Here is a 21382-nt window from a genome sequence, read left to right on the forward strand (position 1 = left end):
TTTTTCGCCCCTCCGTGCATATGTGTTTAGTTCCAAATGTGATTGTTGATATAATAATACAAGAATTATGAGAAGAAAAAAAAAAAAAAAAACCTTTTCCTAAATTTTTTCCCCATTAGCCAAAAATTACATATATTATTAACAAGCGGGTCATTTTATTTGGTTGAGGATTTTTAACTCAAGATACAAAATATTAATCCAATCATTATTAATGGATTAGATGTTGATATTAGGAGTTGACATTGAAGTGAATCTTGCACTTTCTTTAGTTAACCCATCACATAAAATTCTCCCCTTCTCCATTATCTTTCACATCTTTATTAGCTTCCCCTCTGAACATTTATACACCCACTTGATGAATCTCTCCTATGATTCAGATTTTCCTGCCTTTTGAAGCAAACTTTTTATTTCTCTCTCTCTTTTTGATATCCCACCTTTTTTAAGTTTCTGCAATTAAAATTTTGCATTACACCTGCTTTCTCCATCTTCCTGATTCCCTACCACTATAAAACCCTCCTTCATCTCCATTTTCCATATCAAACACTTTCAAACATCTGTTAACAATTGCATTTACAGTTTAGTACAGCTTGGTAGCTTTATATTAAACACGAGGAAAAATGAAGCAACAAACTCTCTTCTCATTTTCACTTGTTCTTCTATGCTTCTATTGCACCAAAACCTTAGCTCAATCCCCAGCTGCAGCTCCAGCCCCAGCTACAAAACCACCAGCTACAAAACCACCAGCTAAAGCAAAACCCTCACCTCCGCCACCAACACCGCCTGCAGCGACTGCACCAGCACCGGCTTTAGTCCCAGTACAACCCTCAAAAGGCCCTCTCAATGTTGTCAAAGTTTTACAAAAAGCCGGTCACTTTACATTCTTTGTTCGTCTTATAAAAACAACCCAAGAAGATATTCAGTTGTTCTCTCAGCTAAACGCATCGACTGATGGCGTGACTATTTTCGCCCCCTATGATGCCGCTTTTTCAAGCATTATAAAATCAGGCACTCTTAATTCTCTATCTGATCAAGAAAAGAGAGAGTTGGTGCAGTTTCATATTATTCCAAGATTTTTATCAACTTCACAGTTCCAAACTGTGAGTAACCCTTTAAAATCCCTAGCAGGAGCAAGCAGTAGACTCGCTCTCAATGTGACAACTAGTGACAATTTAGTAAACGTAAGTACAGGACTTACAAAAACATATGTGTCAGCAATTGTTTATACAGATGGGAAAGTTGCGATTTATCAAGTTGATAAAGTTTTGCTTCCTATCGACCTTTTTGCACCTAAGCCTCCTGCTCCGGCTCCGGCACCAACAAAGGCTACGAAAGAAGATAGTACAGCTGCAGAAAGTCCTGTGGTTCCTAAGGATAATACTTCTGGTGCAATGAAATTTATTGTGCATGATAGTTTGGTGATTTTAGGAGTAATTGGCATGGCGAGTGCAATATTTTTGTGACGAAAATAAAAGAATTCGGATGAGCATTTTGAGTTCTTCAATGGTGTATGATTTTTCTGAGTTGGGATGAAAGGTGGTGGTGGTGATCGACAGGGTGAGTGTGCTTTGAATAATTGCCATTATTTCTTCCATGTTCCTTCTCAATCACAATTGTTTCTTTCTTTCTTTTTTTTTTTATTTCATTTTTTTTTTTTGTTTTTTAAAGTTTGTGAATAATTTTGAGGGGTTTTTCCTTCTTCTGTTGTTTATTATTTTTTGTTTCATTTTGCCTTTGAGGGCTTTAATGTATTTTGTGAAATGTGTAATATAAAATCGAAAATTTTGTGTTTTTCATGTATTTTGCAATTTGCTTTTGATAATTATTACAAACAAATAAATATGTGTTGGTATTATACATAGATGTCTTTTTAAGGATGGATAGTTCTCTGGCTGTCTAGCCCAATTATCTCACTCATTACAACATCTTTTTATTATTCATCAACAGAGAAAATGACTGAGATTGAAGTGATTAGGTGAGATAAGGAATAATTTAGTCAAATTAAAAACTATTTTATTATAATTTAAGTGATTTTATTATTTTCTTAATTATCATGTCAAAACTAACAGATAAAAGTGAAGAGATGAAATGCTTTGAAAATATTAAAACTAAAATAAATAATTCTAAATGCATCATGCTAAAGAGGTAAAAATACACCCTAAACGCCTGAAAATGGAGATTACTTTATTCATATAAATGGACCAACAATCACTCAAGAATCTCTCTCCCAATTTTTTTTTATAGGCAATTTAATTATTTTATTAATTTTTATAAATTCAGAAAAAAAAACTTTACATTTTCAGGTATTTATTCGCGAGCCCATAGGCTTACCTCAAACAAACTCAACCTAATCTGAAAATATTAGATAAAAAAAAACCTAAAATCAAAACAGCACAAGTTCATAAAAGACAACTATTTCTTCTCTTCAGACGAGAATAAATAGTTTAAATAAACTAAATACAAAGTCTTCGTACCCAAAGCCAAAAAATCACACACATAATAATAGTTGAATGTCTCTCCCAATTAATATAAAAAGAAAAAGTTTGAAAACACACACAAATTATTATTAGGTTAATTATTGTACTTCCTGTCTTATAAAGTAAAAGGTTAAAAAAATTTTAATTTGTGATAAATCCGTTTATTATTTTAAAAGGCAACATATATAAAAATATTATTTCTTTTGAATAATAACTACTGATAGCTTTAAATAAAACAACTTCAGAAAGACAACATATATAAAAATAGACAATAGTACTCTCCAATGTAATAAAAATTTAAATGTAAATGAATTCTAGTTAATAAGGATGGGGAGTCCTTACCAACGGTACCTGTCGTATTCATTTGTGTTTGAATTTTAATTTTTATTATTATAAACAAATATTTTTTATATCGGAAAATATTGATTTTTATTGATTAATATCACAAAAAAATTTAATCAATTCCAATGTATAACAAGAGTCAAAAGGCCTTCAATACACCTGGAGTTAGCCGGAGAATACTAAGTAAAAAAAAAAAAAAAAAAAAAAAAAAAAAAAAAAAAAAAAAAAAAAAAAAAAAAAAACCTGATTTGGAAGAACATCCAGTAATGAAACAAAAGTTTAAAAAAAAAAAAAAAAAAAAAAAAAGAATAATCTTTATTACCTCTGAAAAATATGTAAATGAATTTGTGCTAACAAAGAACTCGCACTGTATTTATATTATAGAAGAAATTTTAATGAATTACACTTTTATTTGTACATATATATTTGAGAAAAATAGATATATGAATTATTCAAAATCACTCACCGACAATAAAGAGTAATAAGGCCGAAATCATATAACAAAAAAAAAAAAAAGTACAAGGCTCCCAACACCGATATATACCTATCAAAACTGAAGCATTGCAGAAACTATAAGAACGGTGGAAAAAACCAACAAATTATCCAAAAATAATAAACTCACTGAACCTGAAACATCCTTAGGATTGTTAAAGTTAGGACTCTCAACAAAAGGAGCCGTCTTTTTGGGGTTTTCCGGTGCCAATGCTGGCGCTGGAGCAGGAGCAGGAGGCTTAGGAGTAAACACATCGAGAGGAAGCAATACTCTATCAACCTGATAAATTGCAAGCCGATTATCGGAATATACAGTGCCAGAAATTGTTGTATTTGTGAGTCCTGTTGTTATGTTAACAAAATTCCCTGCAGTTGTCACGTTAAGAGCAAACCGTTTACCAGTTCCCGCTAGTGTCCGTACAGGGTTACTTACAGTTTGAAACTGTGAAGTTGATATAAATGTAGGTACTATATGAAACTTCACCAACTCAATTTTGTCTCCATCGGTTAAGGAGTTCAGGGTCCCTACTTGAATCCCTGAAAATGCACCATCTGTTGGTGCAAAGATTGTTGCGCCATTGTTTGTGTTATTGAGCTGCAAAAATAACTCTGTATCCACTTGAGTTGCTTTTAATAGGCGAATGAAGACCGTGAAGTGGCTGGCCTTCCCGAGGACTTTAACCACATCTAGAGGTCCACGTGTTACAGGTACTTGAACCCCAGATGGCGGTTGTGATGGGGGTGCCTGGAGCGGTGGTGCCGCTGGTGGTGGTTGCACTGGAGCTGCAGCTGGTGACTGGGTTAGGGTTTTTGTGAAGTGGAGAAAGAGAAATAGAAATGAAAATGAGAAGAGTGATTGTTGCATCTTCTTAATCTCTTGGTATTTGATTTAGGTAGTATATAGCTTGAATTGAATTGCTTGGAAACAGTGAAATTGGAATGCTATTGTTTGATATTTGAAGAGGTGATATAGATGGGTTTTTATAGTTGTAAATTTGAGATAATGAAGTAATATATTGGATTTTTGGGATTAATTAGGTTAAATTAGTTGTGTTTAGTATCACTATCACTATGCCAAGGCGGATGGAATATGGAAGTTTTAAGTTAGAGTAGCTTTGTCATCTCCTTATCTAACCTGACAAGGTAGAGGGTATCAATGGAGAGAGATATAATACTAGCAGGCAGCAGCTATGCCAAGCAATTGGCTTCTAAAGATGGAAAAATAGGGTCAAATTTAAGGTATCCAACAAATAATAGAAAGATTTTGTCGGAAAATAAAGAAAATCTGTAATTGGAAGGATAGCTTTGTCACTGTACAGTCTTCTGTGACGTTTTAGCTGAAGAATTGAAAGTGCATATTTGCTTATAGTATAGCAGTCATAATCGAAATCGACCCTTTGTCATTCTCAACAAATTATTAAACCCATGCATGCATTCATCTTCTTAACCATCCTTTTGATTTCTGCAATTAAACTTTGCAAAATCTTTTCATATTAATTATATTTTTAAATGTTTTAAATACTATTCTGAATTACTTTCGCTAATTATAAATACCTATATGTCATTAAACATAACCTCTAAAAGAAGCAAGGTGCATTATTTATCACAAATAATTGTACCATTCTAGACCCACAATTTCCATTTTAAAACTATTGATTTTGGTTATAAAAAAACTAAAGCCGAAATTATCATTTTTAAGTGATTTCTAAAAGAGTCTTGGTCGTTGGATTTGAAATCGAAATTAGATAATTTTTAAATTTTTTTTTTAAAATTTTGCAACTTATTATAATAATGATGATAATGATAAATAGTATTATTTAAAAAGACTAATTAATTTAATAAAAAGTTTTGAAAATTATTATAATAAAACAAAAAAACAAATTACAAGTTTTTTTGAAAAACTTATTTTCATGATTTCAAATTGAAACTGCTAGTTTTAAATCAAAATACTCGAATTCGGTTCAAAAAAAGTGAAGAATCGGAAACAAATTGTAAAACGCATTGTTTCAATTACAAATTAAAATTGATCTTGATTGGTATTGATTTTGACCAATTTAGGTTTCATTTTGATTTGAAATCAAATAGTGATCATGCCTTAAACAAGTTTCTTTCGCATAACATCTTGCTTCCCATGAATTAAGGTCTTGTCATTTACAATAATTTTCTTCCAAATTTAAGGGAAACACTTTTCCTTCTTAAGCTAATATTCTTTCTTTACAAATGAATAAAAGAAATTTTTCATCCAAATAATCAAATTAGTATTTTCCATCATGTCTTCAAATAGTCCTCTTGTACTCGAAAGAAGCACAATTTTTTTTTTTTTTAGTATTGGGAAGGAGATTAAAATCTGGATTAATTGACAGATCGTATGTGCACTTACTACTAGATTATACTTGATGTATGCGAAAGAAGCACTACTTAGTATCACAGGCTAATGTATTGTTTGAAGATAATATTTATTTATTAATACTTCCGTTCCATTAATTTTTAATATTTTTAACTTTTTACAGAAATTAAAAAAATGACTGAATCATCTCACTTCTAGAAAAAAATAAAGATTATTGACTTCTTATTAATTTCTACAATTAAGATAGAAAAAATTTAGTTGAAATATCTAAATAAGAGTAAAATTTAAATAAAATAATTAATACTATTATTTTTTTTCTATCATTTGGACCATTTGGAAGGAGCGAAATGAACTGATTTTCAATAATTCAGTGTTGAAGGAAAACAAGCGTTTTGATATTGTGCTTTATTGGGCTTTCATCTGGACTAAAGCAGCTTATCCGAATTTTCTTTATACTCTTAGTCAAGTCATTGCCTCAAGAAGTACAATCAGCTATTGGAATAAAGCTAAATCTATCAAACCGACTGTTCAATGGTGCCCTCCTGATTATGATTCCTTGAAGTGGAATGTTGACATTGCCTCTCGTGGTAAACCAGGATTGGCAGGTATAGTGGGGTTCTTCGAAACTCCCTGGGGCTGGTTCTCTTCTTGTTTTCTTGCCCCACTGGTTTACAAGACTCCAATTTGGCAGAGGTTCTTGCTGTTCTTCAAGCACTAAAGATTTCTATTAGTGAAAATCTAACAGACAAAAGAATTTTTATAGAGTCAGACTCCTCAAACACTATCTCTTGGATTACTGGTTGCTCTTCTCCGCATGGCAGATGTGGGATGAGTTTCATCAAATCCAGACTCTTATCCTCAAATTTTCAAACCTCTCCTTTCGGCTCATTCCTAGAAGTGCAAATTCTTTTGCAGATTCAATGGCTAAATAAGTTGTATTGCTAAACAATGATTTCCTGGCAAAAATTTTATAGCTCAGTTACACTACTTTTCTCTCCTGTTCATTCGTTAACGGAGCAGCATTTTTGGCGCATCAAGTTGTTATGATGGGTCATGGTGACTATGTTTTCTTTGTCACTATGCTACTGTATGTTTATTAGCTTTTTTATTTTAAAACTCCTGAAGCTATGGCTGTAACTTTCTGGACTTTTGCCTCCCTTTGATTAATAAAAATCCCCGGTTATCAAAAAAAAAAAAAAACTATTATTTTGATTATCTAAAAGCATCATATAAATAAAATAAAAAAATGTCAAAAATTAATGAGAGGTAATATTATTTTATGGCTGCTTGCGATGAGGTAAGGTAATTCCATACGCCAACAAAACCACGACTTCCGCAAGGTGGGATGTAGGCTCCATTAGAAGCGCGGCACATGTGCATGAGAGAACCCAGCTTAGAATATCTCTAATGCAATTATAGACTGCTTTAATTTATTTGCTATATTTGAAAAATTGAAAGTTAAAAATAAAAACATTTTACAATGTTATTGTCTATTTTGTCTTTGAGTCTGATATTTAAAAGAAAAAAAAAGAGACAATGTCTATCAAACTCTCTATTTTCGGAATAATCCGTTAAACAGAGTGACTCAGCTTTTTATTCTTTTTTCTATTTATTCATATTTTTCTTATTTTTTTATTTTTCTTTATGTCTTCTCCTTTATTTACACTCAAACTTCTCCTTGCGTTGAAACTGATTTTTTCTTTGCGCATTAGAGAGTCATTTTTAAAATCTAGCATCTACAAATACACATCCAGTCATATCATCATTTACAACTTCTATTTATTAAGACACACAAGCCACAGTCTATAGTTGCATCAGAAATGCTCTCAGTAATGCCTTGATAAATAGGGGTCTCACCATTACATTTCACACCGAAATTATTTATATGTTCTTTATTTGAAAATATCATAAAAATGAAAATTGTAATTATTTTCAGAAAATAATTTATCTTTAAAAAAATATTGTCGAAAGTTTCTAAATAACTTATTTTTCAATTTTCATTATACGGCTGTAATATTAAAATTAGTTTAAAATATTTAAAATTAAAATTTTATAAGCCCATAAAAATATTTTTAATAATAAAAATTATTGTTTAATACGAGAGAAATATATAAAAGTATAAATTTTCATAGTCAGAGATGATTAGTGATGGTAAAATGCAATAACTAGAAGTTATTGGCCAGTAATTACGGTGTATTAGCAACGATTAGTTACTGTGACTGTTGTTAATCGATAAATTAATAAATACATATTTTATAAATTTTTATGGTATAATGAATTTCTCAGCGTTCCGTGGAAAATAAAATAAGAACAAGTTAGATTCCTAACTTAAAGAACGCCAATGGCGATAATTCACTACTAAAGGATGCAACAAAACCGAATTATACCGGTAAATGGTGGAAAAAAAAAAAAAAGAAGATAATTGTTATTCATAAGCACTCATAGGATCGATTCATAAAGAATCAAAATACAAATACCCATTATCGAAATCATAAAGGAACCCCAACCCCCATAATGTACCTAATAAATCCCTTAAAACATTGCGGCCACTATAGTAGTGCTGACTGCAAGAATCACAACATTGTAACCATGCAAACAAAAACTTACTGCCCTAGAAACATCATCAATAGGAACATCAGGAGCCTCTACGGCAGGAATAGTAATGTTCTTAGGCTTCTCCGGCGGCGGTGCTACAACCAAAGGAGCAGGAGCAGAAGCAGAAGCAGGTGTAGGAGGTAACTTATTAGGAGCAAAAAGATCCATAGGCTGCAAAACCTGGTCAATCTGATAAATGGCAAGCTGGTAGTTATCGTTATAAACAATACCTGAAATAGTCGTATTCGTAACCCCAGTAGTTATATTAACAATATTTCCTGTTGTAGTAACATTTAGTGAAAATCTGCCTCCTTTTCCTGCTTGTGTCTTTATAGGGTTACTAACTGTTTCAAACTGAGTAATATTTGAGATATATATAGGAGCTATATGAAATTTAACCAACTTTACTTTTCCTCCGTCGTTTAAATCATTTAGGGTTCCGGTTTTGAGCCCTGAAAATGCACTATCAGTTGGAGCAAAGATTGTTATTCCATTGTGCGTATGATTAAGCTCTACCTTTAGCTCATACTCTGAATCCGTCTCTTTCAACAGGCGAACAAAGATCGAATAGTGCCCTGCCCTTTGGAGGATTTTCGCCACATCGATAGGGCCTGGTAATATTGGTACCTGTGCCACAGGTGGAGGTGGTGGAGGAAGTGGAGGCGGAGCTTGTACTGGGGCCACCAGAGGTGTTGGAGCCGTAGCCAGAGATTGGGATAGGGTTTTTGTGCAATGGAGGAAGAGGAGGAAAAATGAAAATGAGAAGACAGATTGTTGCTTCATATTTGCTTTGTAGTTTAATTAGTAGAACTAGTAATAGAAGTAGCAGTAGAAATAGTAGAAATTGCACAAGTATTTGTTGGGTAAGAAGAAGGTAATAAGAGGAGGTTTTATAATAAAGGAGGGATAATGATATTTAGGTGTGGAGCAACTCAGTTGTTAAATTAATTAGTTTATGGTTTGCTTTTAAATTTTTTTCATAAAGGTGAAGAGTATATTTCGAATTTGGTTAATGTGGACAGATATATATTTGATGCATAGTATATGAAACAGATCTTGCTAAATGTGGTTTTTATAAATATAAATCAAATCTGTGAAATGAGTTAATGTTTTGTCTGTATTAAAGAAAGAAACTTTTATACATTTTAACCAAGAACGATTCACTTCTTTTCATGATTAGGGACAACCCAATCCACAGAAAATGGCTGTTTATCAATAGAAAGACATATATATATATAGTAATGTTCAAGCCACAATGATCTCCTAACTTCTATAGTTTATAGTTTTTTTTTTTTTTTTTTTTTTTTTTTTTCGTGGTTAGCAAGAGGATCCTCTTGCTACTCGTCTTACAACTGAAGACCTTTTAGGCTGAAAAGCACTTTTATCTTAAAATATTTCCAAAATACAGACCTCCAAATTTTATGACTGACTGTAGGAATTATTGCACACCAACTACTAAACCAGGCTATTTTGAGTAATTTAAAAATAATTTTATTAAAATAAAATTCAATAATAAAATGTTTCGCATAATTTTGGTTAAGACTCAAAATAATGATTTGAGAATTAATCCTGTATAGGCTAAACTAACATACGTGAAGCTAACAATTGTCTATGGGAGTTGTTACGTGCATAATTAGAAAATCCAAACTGTATTTTATTTTGTTTAGGATAATTTACCAAATCTTAATCTCTTAATCTCTCTTTTTTTTTTTTGTTTGTTGAGGTCTTTCAAGTATTTTCATTTAGTATTTGAGAACTTGTTGGCCCATAAATAGTCTCTTGCATATTTATTTGTTGAAGGTTGTTCAAATTTTTCACTTAACATATATAAAATAGATCAGGTATATTGAAAACTCATTGATATGGAAATAGTGTCTTAATGTTAAATTTTTCTTTATTTATAACAACTAAAAATAAATATAATTTGTTTATAAAACAAAAAACCAAACTCATCTTCTTTACACCCAAGAATCTGAGGCATGATTAATGAATCTGTTGATATCCCATCAAGAAGAAAAAGACAATATGAATTTGTTAACTTAGGTATTAAAAATACCAAATTATAAATTTTTTTCCTGCACTTGTATTTATAGTTATTTAAAAGTCCTTGCAGAACTATTCTGAACGTCGGAATACACCAGCTCATCAACATCTTATTTGATCCAATCTTTGTCAAAACCAGTTTATCTAAATGTTATCCAGTTCCAAGCTAAGCCAAACTCATAGAAGCTAAAATAATGTTCTTTAAAGAGAACATTATTGTTAATATTTGATTTGGTATAAGGCGTTGATTCTTGATTCCGTATAAGATAAAAAATAGATATATATTTTATATATAATTTTAAAATTTAATGTAAATACAATACTTTAATTTGCTCCAATATCTTAAACGTGTTATTTAACGCTATATATATATATAGGGTAAATTATTATTTAGTCCCTCAGGTTTTATATAATTAACTAACTAATCCCAAGTTTTGAGCAAATATCTAGCTAGTCCCTCAGATTTAACTCCGTCTAATTAAAAGGTCCTTCCGTCCGAAAAGTTGATTTTTTTCCATTAATTGAAGACTAAAAGACTAAAATACCCCTCCCTAGCTGACGTGGACCATAAGAAAAAATTATTATCTAGTCCCTCAGGTTTTACATAATTATCTAACTAATCTCAAGTTTTGCACAAATATCTAACTAGTCCCTCAGGTTTAACTCCGTCTAATTGAAAGGTCCTTCCGTCTGAAAAGTTAGTTTTTTTCCGTTAATTGAAGACTAAAAGACTAGAACACCCCTCCCTAGCTGACGTGGACCAGTATGAAGCGATAATTTTATACCTAGTTTGTTTCCCTTTTGTTCCTTCCATGCCATAATGATATACCTAGTTTATCTTTTGCACAGATAACCTTGCATTAAATATTAATATTTATATTCAAAGTTATGAAATTATAATAATATAGGTGGCAATAATAATTACTTTTTTTATCTATAAATAACTATTATTTTAGAGCCGGTGTTTTCTCCGCAAATATCTTTTTTTTTAGAATATTAATGAGTAATTAATTTTTTTTTTCAATTTTATCCTTATTTATATTAAATTTAATAATTATTTTTATAATTTTTCAAAATCATATAACATCACCTCTCTTACTTAAGGTTACGTAATAAAATTAATTAATATTTTGTTATAATTTATAAGAATAAATTTACTTACTTAATTACCATAAAAACATTAAAAGTATTTATGAATAGATGGAATACTTTGTTTTTTTTTTTTAGATTTTATCAATGATAATAGTAATGTTTCTTGATAAAATTTGCATATTAAATATGAATAAAATAGAAAATTATGTTTATTACTTTTTTTCTAAAAAAGAAACTATGATGATAATTTGGGGTAAAAAGAAAAATGAGGTATTTACTTTTTTGAAGAGGTATTTACTTTCATGATTCACTTAAGTTTAATAATATTTAATTAAAACATCAAATTAATTTTTTTATCCTTTTTTTAATACTGTCTTTGTTCCATAATACTTGTCAGATTTGAGAAAATAGTTTATTCTAAAATATTTGTCTTTTAGGAAAAATTATTATTTAGTCTTTTAGTTTATACAATTCCCTCCCTTATCGCTTCATACTGGTCCACGTCAGCTAGGGAGGGATTTTTTAGTCTTTTAGTCTTCAATTAACCGAAAAAAACTAACTTTTCGGACGGAAGGACATTTCAATTAGACGGAGTTAATCCCGAGGGACTAGTTAGATATTTGTGCAAAACTTGGGATTAGTTAGATAATTATGTAAAACCTGAGGGACTAGATAATAATTTTCCCTTATGGTCCACGTCAGCTAGGGAGGGGTGTTTTAGTCTTTTAGTCTTCAATTAACGGAAAAAAACAAACTTTTCGGACGGAAGGGCCTTTTAATTAGACGGAGTTAAACCTGAGGGACTAGCTAGATATTTGCTCAAAACTTGGGATTAGTTGGTTAATTATGTAAAACTTAAAGGACTAAATAATAATTTACCCATATATATATATATATATATATATATATATATATATATATATATATATATATATATATATATATGTATTCATCCCACAATTAAATATTTCAACTGGTAATTTTGTTTTTTTGTTAAAATCTGACTGCCAATTATTAATTGTTCATATAATACATATTGATCACGTAAAAGCTTTTGAACATCATCACTGTTATCTCGTGGAATGCAATGGGAGGCATGAACTAAAATCTGTCATCCGCTTTTAATGAAAGTTGGGTGGGCTAAATGGTTGGTCTTGAGATTTTTAGCCCAAGCTTAAGATTTGCGTTTGCATGGACTCAAGTAGGTGTATTGTGCTATTTTCCGTAAAAGAAGAGAGAAAGGCTAATTTTTTATTCAGATAATTAGAATAACAATTATACAAAACACAATTCAAATAATTATCAAAATTAAACAAAATAAACCAATGATGATAAAATTAAAAAATTCAATGATATCTCATTCATCTTCTCCTTCGTCATCAAACAATAAGGTGGTTGAACTGGAGCGGTTGCTGGTGATTGAGCTAGGGTATTTGTGGAGTGGAGGCAGAGAGTTATGAGAAGTGAGAATGAGAAGAAAGATTGGAGATTCATTTTTCATAGGAAACTTATAATAACGCTGAAGTAAAATAAGAGTAACTTCAAAATTTATTCAAATACAAAACTTTTCATAGGATTCTAAAGAAATCCTATTTGAGGAGTTATTACAATGCATATTTGCATTCTCATTCATAGAGAATCAGACATGACTTCAATCTATTGGAAATTCTTATTACCCGCATAAATTATAGCTTAATGATGAATTCTTTTATTATTATTTAAACAACCTCTTGGAGCCTGCTCCTTTGACATTTGTGCCGAAGGTGCTGCTATCATCCTGTCCAAAGGTGCTGCTGTCTGTATCTGCAATTTCTGTCGGTTCCTCTGCTGTTGTTGTCATTATCATAGTTGTGCTCAACATGAGCATGCAAAAGGCAAAGACAATCAGTCCCTTAGGTAGAGCCATTCTTCTTTTTTATTTTTTTACTCTCTTCTTGAAATGAATTTTTATTTTTATTTTTGTTGATTGATGATGAAAGAGATAGGGATTTATTTATATTAAGAATTTTGCTATAATTAGGCTTATTTTCTTAAGAGTCTCGTTAATTAGAATTGGAGAAAGGGTCAAATAATTAACTAATGGTTGCTAATTATTAGGAAAATGGAAGAATGGAACTGGTCATTCAAGACTATAAACTTCAATCCTTAACCAATATATTTTTGTATGTGCAAGTATAGGTAGTAAATCTCTCGTCGGGTTCCGTTGAATAAAAAATAATATGAAGAGAAATATTGTAGCTAATATTTAGAGTAATAGACATACATACTAAAAGCATAAGAATATAAACGGAGGGGCATAATTGGAAGACAACAATTTAATCCCTCGAAATAGTATTGCGAGAAATAAGAAGTTTATGGGAACCTTTGGTTGCTTGCTATGTTAACTTTAAAAAAAAATAATAAAAATAAAAAAAATAACTCTGAACCTATGAATTCACCGACTCATCAACTTGATCCAATCTTTGTCTGAACAAGTTTATCTAAATGTTATCAATCCCGGACATCATGCTTAGTTCCAAGCTAAGCCAAACTTATAGCAACTAAAATAATGTTATTTAAAGACAATATAATTGTTAATTTTTGATTTGGTACAACGCGATTCTCAATTTTCTTGATTTCCTATAAGAGAAAAAACAGATATATATTTTATATATAATTTTAAAATTTAACGTAAAAATACAATGTTTTAATTTGCTCCAATATCTTAACGTGATATTTAAAGCTTTTATATATATATATATATATATATATATATATATATATATATATATATATATATATATATATATATATATATATATATATATTTGTTGATATCATAATTAAATATTTCAACTGACAATTAAATGTGTTATTCTTTTTTTCTACTTTTTAGCTATTTTTTAATAATAATAAATTTATATTTGCTGATAAAAAAAATTATTAATTGTCCATAATACATATTGATGACGAAAAAGCTTTTCAACATCATCACTGTTATCTCGTGGAATACAATGGACGAGGTATTATTTAAAATCTGTCGTTCACTTTTAATGAAAGTTGGGTGGGCTAAAGGTTGGTCTTGAGATTTTTAGCCGAAGTTTGAGAATTGCGTTGCATGGACTCAAGTAGGTGTATTGTGCTATTTAGATTTGTGAGTGTTATGGACTCAAACAAGGCAGATTTGTGAGTGTTATGGACTCAAACAAGGCTGAATATGCAATAGAATTATTCTATGAATCACAATATAAATGTTGTCCTTTGATTATTGAGTCTGATTCAAGGAATGCTATCCCTTAGGTTATCAATAGAAATAAAAAACCATATAAATTGTGGCAAAAATTTAACAGATTTGATGTCTTAATTAATATTTTATCTCCGATTCAATTTCATCATATACAGAGGAGAAGAAACTCATTTGCAAATTCTTTGACAAAGAAAGGATAACAACTACAATCCTTTTTTGGCAAGGTTGTAATATTGTATCTTTTTTTTTTATTCATCAGTAGTTTCTTTTCTCTTCTCATGAAAAGGGACTGCTGCTATTCGTTCTTGTATTTTCAGTCATCTATTGAGTATGAATTCAGGTTTTATTTAACTTTTCAGGAGATGATAGGATGTACCGGAGAAAACTCGATGGCTTAAATGTAATAATATGGTTAGTTGAGTTTTTCCTGAACATATGTTTATTTCTATTTAATTCTCAAATAAAATTCTTGTTTGCTCTGATAAACAAAAGGTGTATTGTGCTATTTTCCGTAAAAGAAAAGAAAGGCTAATTTTTTATTCAGATAATTAGAATAACAATTATACCAAACACAATTCAAATAATTATCAAAACAAATTAATGATGATAAAACTCGATAATATTTCCTTCATCTTCTCCTTCGTGATCAAACGTTCACTTTATGCGGTCTGTGCATGATGATCTTCCATGAATATACACTTGTATAGATGGTAGAAAAAGAACAAATTATTCAAAATCACACCCACCAATCACCATCCAACGGTCTCCAAAAATCCGCAGAAATTATTCAAAAAAAAACTCAAAAAGAAAATCAAAACCACCCAAGAACGGTTCCTAATAAAACAAATACTGCAAGAAAACCCAAATTGTTATGCCCAGTAAAATTTTCTGCACTAGAAATAGTATCTTTATCCTTAGGATTAACATTACCGGTGGGACTCTCCAAATCAGGATCTTTCTTGCCACCAGACTTTTCGGTTGCCGGCGCCGGAGCTGGAGCAGGAGGCTTCGGGGTAAATACATCCAAAGGAAGTAAAACCCTATCAACCTGATAAATTGCTAGCTGATTATCTGTATACACAGTTCCTAAAACACTTGCATTAGTAAGTCCTGTAGTTATATTAACAAAACTACCAACTGTAGTAACATTAAGATCCAGCCGTCCACCTGTCCCTGCTTGTGTTCTTACAGGATTACTTACTGTCTGAAACTGAGATAATGATATAAATGTAGGAATTATATGAAATTTCAGTAGCTCAGCTTTTTGACTGTCGGACAGAGAATTTAAAGTGCCTGCTTTGAGATTTGAAAACGCATTGTCGTTTGGAGCAAAAATTGTTACTCCATTATTTGTATTGTTTAGCTCCGAAAGTAATTCTGAATCCTCTTGGGTCGATTTTAGTAGCCGGACTAAGATGGTGAAGTGACCGGCTTTTTCAAGGATTTTTACTACATCTGTGGGGCCTGGTGATTTTGTTACCGGTGCTGATGGTGCTTGTACTGGTGGTGCTGGCGGTGGTTGTACCGGGGCAAGCGGAGGTGGTTGAACCGGAGCTGTTGCTGGTGATTGAGCGAGGGTATTGGTGGAATGGAGGAAGAGAATTAGGAGAAGTGAAAATGAGAAGAAAGATTGGAGGTTCATTTTTTGTAGAGATAGAAAAAGAAGAACAACAGTTAATAAATATAATTAAGTAATAATTGCAAATGTCAAAGTGGGTTGATGTGTGAAGAGGGGATAGAAAAGGTTTATATAATGATGAAAAATAGAAGTTAATTAATTAATTAATTAATTAAATTAATTAGGTGTTAAGTGCAATTTTAGTTACAAAGATACTTGATGGAAGGTATGAATGGAGAGAGAGATATGATCTATATAGAGCTAATTAAAGAAGATATATTAGCTTTAAAAAGAAGGGCAAATAGAGGAGATATGAAGTGGATGTATTATTTGAGAAGATGAATCTGTGCTTGGGATGTACAACTGATGTTTTATTAGTCTTAATCAAAAGGAAAGGACAGCTTTTTGCATTGGGACATTTTAGCTGAAACATGATTTGCACATAATTAACTCTGTGTCACTTGTCATAATCCAACTCATATAAACCAAATGGATATAGCTCAACTTGATGAACTTGTAAATAATTACAGATAATGTTATAGGATTAATTATTTAATCCAAGTTTATTATTATTATTATTATTATTATTATTATTATTATTATTATTATTATTTAGTTTATTTGGCACCTATATTGGTGTTGCACATTGATAAATCTCCTATATATCATGCTGCCAAAACATTATAGCTAACGACAACACTTTTTGTAAAAACTTTATAATAATTAATAATAGTTAAACATACAAAAAAAAAAAAATATATGAACATTGTATATTCCAAGAATTGGTTGATCATTCATTTCTCCCTTCACATTGAATGCCTTGTTATGAAACTTTTCAATTGAATCCCTTCAAATAGTGCATCGTATTAATTTTGCTCCCTCTCAATTTTTGAAAAATTTTTCGCTTTGCCTTCAATTCTGACTCTGCCACTACGCATAAAGTATCCTAAAATATTATGAAAATTTATAATTTGGTGGTCTTTCAAGATTTCATATTGTTAATAAGATATGCGTGTTTATGAAATATATGAGTTAGCATGTTTTGTTAAAATTATCATTATTTTGATAAAAATATATTATCATATCTATATCTCAAATTCGCGCTACATACATTCTTTAAAAAAGATTATGATTTAGAACAAATGAAAAAAACAAAATATTATGGTACTGGAATTAGTCATTACTATTTGAGCTACTCTCATTCAAGCTCGACTTAACCACAATTCAAATATATTTTGAGTATTTATATTCACTACCTCACAAATAACTCAATTTTTATATATCTTTATCTATTACAAGATAATAATTTAAATTCTTGTCATTTTGTTATTTGTTGCTATAATGTTTTTGTTTTTAAATTATTAATAGAGACCATTTAGTTCGTTTCTTTTTTTAGAATGGATTTTGTTATATATAACTCTTAATTATAAGTGGTTGAACTGCAAGATAACAATTTAGTACTTTCAAATTAACCAGGATGGAATTTGGATACATAATCATAAAATAAAATATAATAAATTAAAAAAAAAGAATAATTAATTAAACATTTATAGATTAATACAAGACATTAATTTTTATTACAGATACCAGAACTCAAACTGAATTCTAATAAATCAGATTAAACCGATGCAAAATATATATAGGACTGAATGAGAAAAAGTGGCAGTTATTGAAAAGCACTCACAAACAATGCCGATCACCACCATTCAATCCAACTCCCAAGAAAAGAAAAAAACACCAAAACCCGAAAATCCAAAACCCTTTAATACCCATATCATAAACAAAAAACTGCAGCAACCAAACCAACTCCAATAACCGCCAAATCATAATAGGCAGAACTTTCTGCACCTGAAGTATTCACAGTAGGAGTATCAGTAGTAGTAGTAGTAGTAGCAGTAGCCGAAGCAACAGGACTTGTGACATCAGTAGAAGCAGGAGCTTTCTTCTTACTGGGGTTCTTCCCTTTTACTGGTTCTGGAGCTGGAGCTGGAGACTTGGATGTAAAAATATCCATAGGAAGCAAAACTTTATCAACCCTGTAAATAGCTAATTGGTTATCAGAGTATACAGTACCGGAAATACTTGTGTTAGTAAGACCTGTAGTGATATTAACTGAACTTTGATAAGTAGTGAAATTTAAAGCTACTCGGCCACCAGCTCCAGCCTCAGTCCCAACTGGGTTACTAACAGTTTGAAATTGTGAAGTTGATAAAAAAGAAGGAATTACATGAAACTTAACCAGCTCTGATTTTTCTTGATCAGTCAACGAGTTAAGAGTTCCTGACTTAAGTGTCGAAAATGCACCATCGGTTGGGGCAAAGATGGTTAGACCATTGTTTGAGTTATTTAGGACGGTAAGCAAGTGGTTTTCTTCTTCTGTTGACTTTAAAAGGCGAATAAAGATAGTGAAGTGACCAGCTTTTTCCAGGATTTTCGTGACATTGGTAGGGGCTGGTACTGAAGATGGTTGAGCAGGTGATGATACTGGTGGTTGTGGTGGTGGAGGGGATGCGATCGCCGGTCCCTGGGCCGGTGCAGCAGCCGGAGACTGGGATAGGGTAGTTTTGGTGTGAAGAAGAATAATGAAAATAACAAGTGAAAATATATTGATCATCATCTTAATTGCAAGTGTTATTTAGTTAACAAATGCAAGAAAAGTAGCTAAATATTAGTGTTTGTGTTTAAGTTTGCAAGTGTTTGATGACGGATATAAATGGGGGATAGGGAGGGATTTATACATAGAATCAAATTAGGTGTAATGTTAAATTTTAGTTACAATATGCATACACTAATTAAGTAGTTGCTAATGTTCTGTCTCACTTGAAAAGGTGAAAGGTATATATTAATTTGTAGCAACTTTTGCTTGGAAATTAAGCAAAAAAAAAAAAAATTGAGGAGAACGATGAAGCGGGTAAATCCGCAAACTTAAGATTAATTAATGAGCGGCCAAATGCATAGATTTGCCCTTAAAATTTACGCAATTTATTTTGTGGTACTCTCAAGTTTGCAGGAACCTATAATGATCCGACACTTTTATATTTCAGTAATAATTATATCTCTCGCCAAAATAAAATGTAAAAGTGCAGAATCATAATTAAACTCTTGTAAAGTTATTTCATTTTGGCGAGGGGTATAGTTGTTATTGAAATGTGAAAATGTAGGCTCATGATAGATTACTTGCAACTTAAGGATGCCACAAGACAAATCGCATAATAAGAGGCAAATTTATGCATTATACCATTAACATGCATATGCATAATGATATTGATACAGGCTCTATAGAGTTGTCTGTATCAAATAGAAATGATAGCCTTATCACTGAGATAGAGTATCTTGTGACATTTTAGCTGGAGAAAGGAAGTGGACAACCTTAATCCCATGCCCACATATTATTTGATGAGTTGGATAAACAAGTAATAACTCTCAAGTTAGCTCTGCCTTTTGTCCAAGTAACCACAATAAATTAACCTATCTAGCACCATTCTTGCATATGTAAAAAGAATAGAAAACTTACAGCAAATTGCACTTTCTAGAGTTGGAATTTGTCTTTACAGGAATTGAAATTACTAATCACTCATCCAATACCTTGTTGGTTGTGTAACTATTATTTTTTATTGGTCTATATGGTGAAGTATATTTAGCTCCATAGTACCTGCAAAAAGAGCTCCCCTTGGTAAGTTTGCAGTTTGGCTTACGGGGTTCAGCCTAGCAAGGTAAGTTAATTTCTTAATTATTCTTTGATTTTTCATATCAAGAAAGTATGAAGCTTTGAAGCTAGCTTGATTATGATTAAAGAATTAATTTTCTTTTTCACTTTGCTACATCTTAATTAGCTCAGGAAAAAAAATAGCAATGTACTAAATAAATTCAATTAAACCATGTTAGGATTAATTAAAACACAACAGATCAGCAGGGGTGTCCTGTGCATTTAGTTCAGTTGTTTATGATCAAACCGTGACAAATTTCTAAGGGGATAAAAGCAATAGGTCCAATGCTTGCACCCAAACTTTTTTTTTTTTTTTCCGGGTTGGGGGATAGAATCACGTAAAGAATGCTACCATTAAAACGATTAAGTCCCAGTTTACTGTTATTGCACAAAAATAAATTGAATTGTTTTTCTTTTTCTTTTTCTTTTTCTTTTTCTTTCTTCATAGATCAAGGAATGAGAATTTGAATGTATGACATGCTTTCCTGAGTTACATAAAAATTTATCATTTTCTCTAAATTTCTTGTCAAAAATTCAAATAATTTAGTTGCAATTATTTCTGTACAAACAAATGCCCATATAAAATTTTAAAAAATATCAGAATTCAGAGATGTTTAGAATATTAGAAGCCTGCAACAATTTGATAAGGTATTGCCTATTGCTGCTTGGGCAAGAAATCCCGTTGATCATTCCAAATAATGTGTGCAGAAAAAGAAACCAACAATGCTATATGATTATTGATGATTGTCCTTCAATAAATTTAAGCTTTTTATTTTTTATTTTTTGTTTTTTGTGGAGAATAAATCCATTTATGGACTGAACCGCTTAAAAATTTTAAAATAATCAGATGAAGTATGTAGATATGTTATCTTTAAAAAAAAAGTATGTAGATATATGTTCATATTAATTAATTAAAACAATAAACATATTTTACATGTATAAGAGAGTCATAGACATTAATCAATAATGCATTTGATCTTAAAATTAGAACCTGATCAATAATGAAATAAATTTCACTTGCCAATTGGATTTTTTTTTTTTTTTTTTTTTTTTTTGAAAAGAATTGGAAATTAGTTTAACTATCTACTTTCAGTTTACAGTTTTTTTTTTTTTTTTTTTTTTAGTATTCAAGGAAAGATGGTTCGAACCTCGTCTATTGTAAGGTCATTAATAAATTTATCACTAAACCACATCTTGATAGGCAGGTTTACAGCTATTAGGTTGTTGTATCATTAATTTGTATGCCGTTCCTCGACAATGATAGAAAAAACCACCATCATCCTATTAGCTTTTCACCATTTGTATGTCCTTAATTGAGGCTTAGTGTCAATTAATCCAAATCACCGACTTCTTTATTCTAAAATTATTGGAGAATATTAATTAGTAATGTTATGGTTTACTTAATAATAATGACTTGTATGCCTCTTTTTTAATTCCGAAAAAAAAA

General features: G+C 30.8%; 5 protein-coding genes across 5 annotated transcripts; 1 reads left to right on the plus strand and 4 right to left on the minus strand.

The window, feature by feature from the left end:
• Positions 1-493: 493 nt before the first annotated feature.
• On the plus strand, positions 494-1797 carry LOC105628328 (fasciclin-like arabinogalactan protein 12). Its single transcript, XM_012209725.4, has one exon. It carries the CDS (start codon positions 618-620, stop codon positions 1458-1460), a length of 843 nt encoding a protein of 280 aa, XP_012065115.1. The 5' UTR covers positions 494-617; the 3' UTR covers positions 1461-1797.
• A 1369-nt stretch (positions 1798-3166) lies between these two features.
• LOC105628327 (fasciclin-like arabinogalactan protein 12) lies at positions 3167-4288 on the minus strand. Its single transcript, XM_012209723.4, has one exon. The coding sequence runs from the start codon at positions 4171-4173 to the stop codon at positions 3364-3366; it is 810 nt and encodes a 269-aa protein (XP_012065113.1). The 5' UTR covers positions 4174-4288; the 3' UTR covers positions 3167-3363.
• Positions 4289-8052: 3764 nt separating this feature from the next.
• LOC105628326 (fasciclin-like arabinogalactan protein 12) lies at positions 8053-9119 on the minus strand. The gene has a single exon (XM_012209722.4). It carries the CDS (start codon positions 9031-9033, stop codon positions 8188-8190), a length of 846 nt encoding a protein of 281 aa, XP_012065112.1. The 5' UTR covers positions 9034-9119; the 3' UTR covers positions 8053-8187.
• Positions 9120-15116: 5997 nt separating this feature from the next.
• Positions 15117-16342, minus strand: LOC105628325 (fasciclin-like arabinogalactan protein 12). The gene has a single exon (XM_012209721.4). The coding sequence runs from the start codon at positions 16251-16253 to the stop codon at positions 15423-15425; it is 831 nt and encodes a 276-aa protein (XP_012065111.1). The 5' UTR covers positions 16254-16342; the 3' UTR covers positions 15117-15422.
• Positions 16343-17747: 1405 nt separating this feature from the next.
• LOC105628323 (fasciclin-like arabinogalactan protein 12) lies at positions 17748-18925 on the minus strand. Its single transcript, XM_012209720.3, has one exon. The coding sequence runs from the start codon at positions 18844-18846 to the stop codon at positions 18004-18006; it is 843 nt and encodes a 280-aa protein (XP_012065110.1). The 5' UTR covers positions 18847-18925; the 3' UTR covers positions 17748-18003.
• Positions 18926-21382: the final 2457 nt, after the last annotated feature.

Source organism: Jatropha curcas, chromosome 1, assembly GCF_041381405.1.
Source record: "Jatropha curcas cultivar XTBG-Jc1 chromosome 1, XTBG_Jcur_1.0, whole genome shotgun sequence".
In the NCBI taxonomy this organism is placed as follows: Eukaryota; Viridiplantae; Streptophyta; class Magnoliopsida; order Malpighiales; family Euphorbiaceae; genus Jatropha; species Jatropha curcas.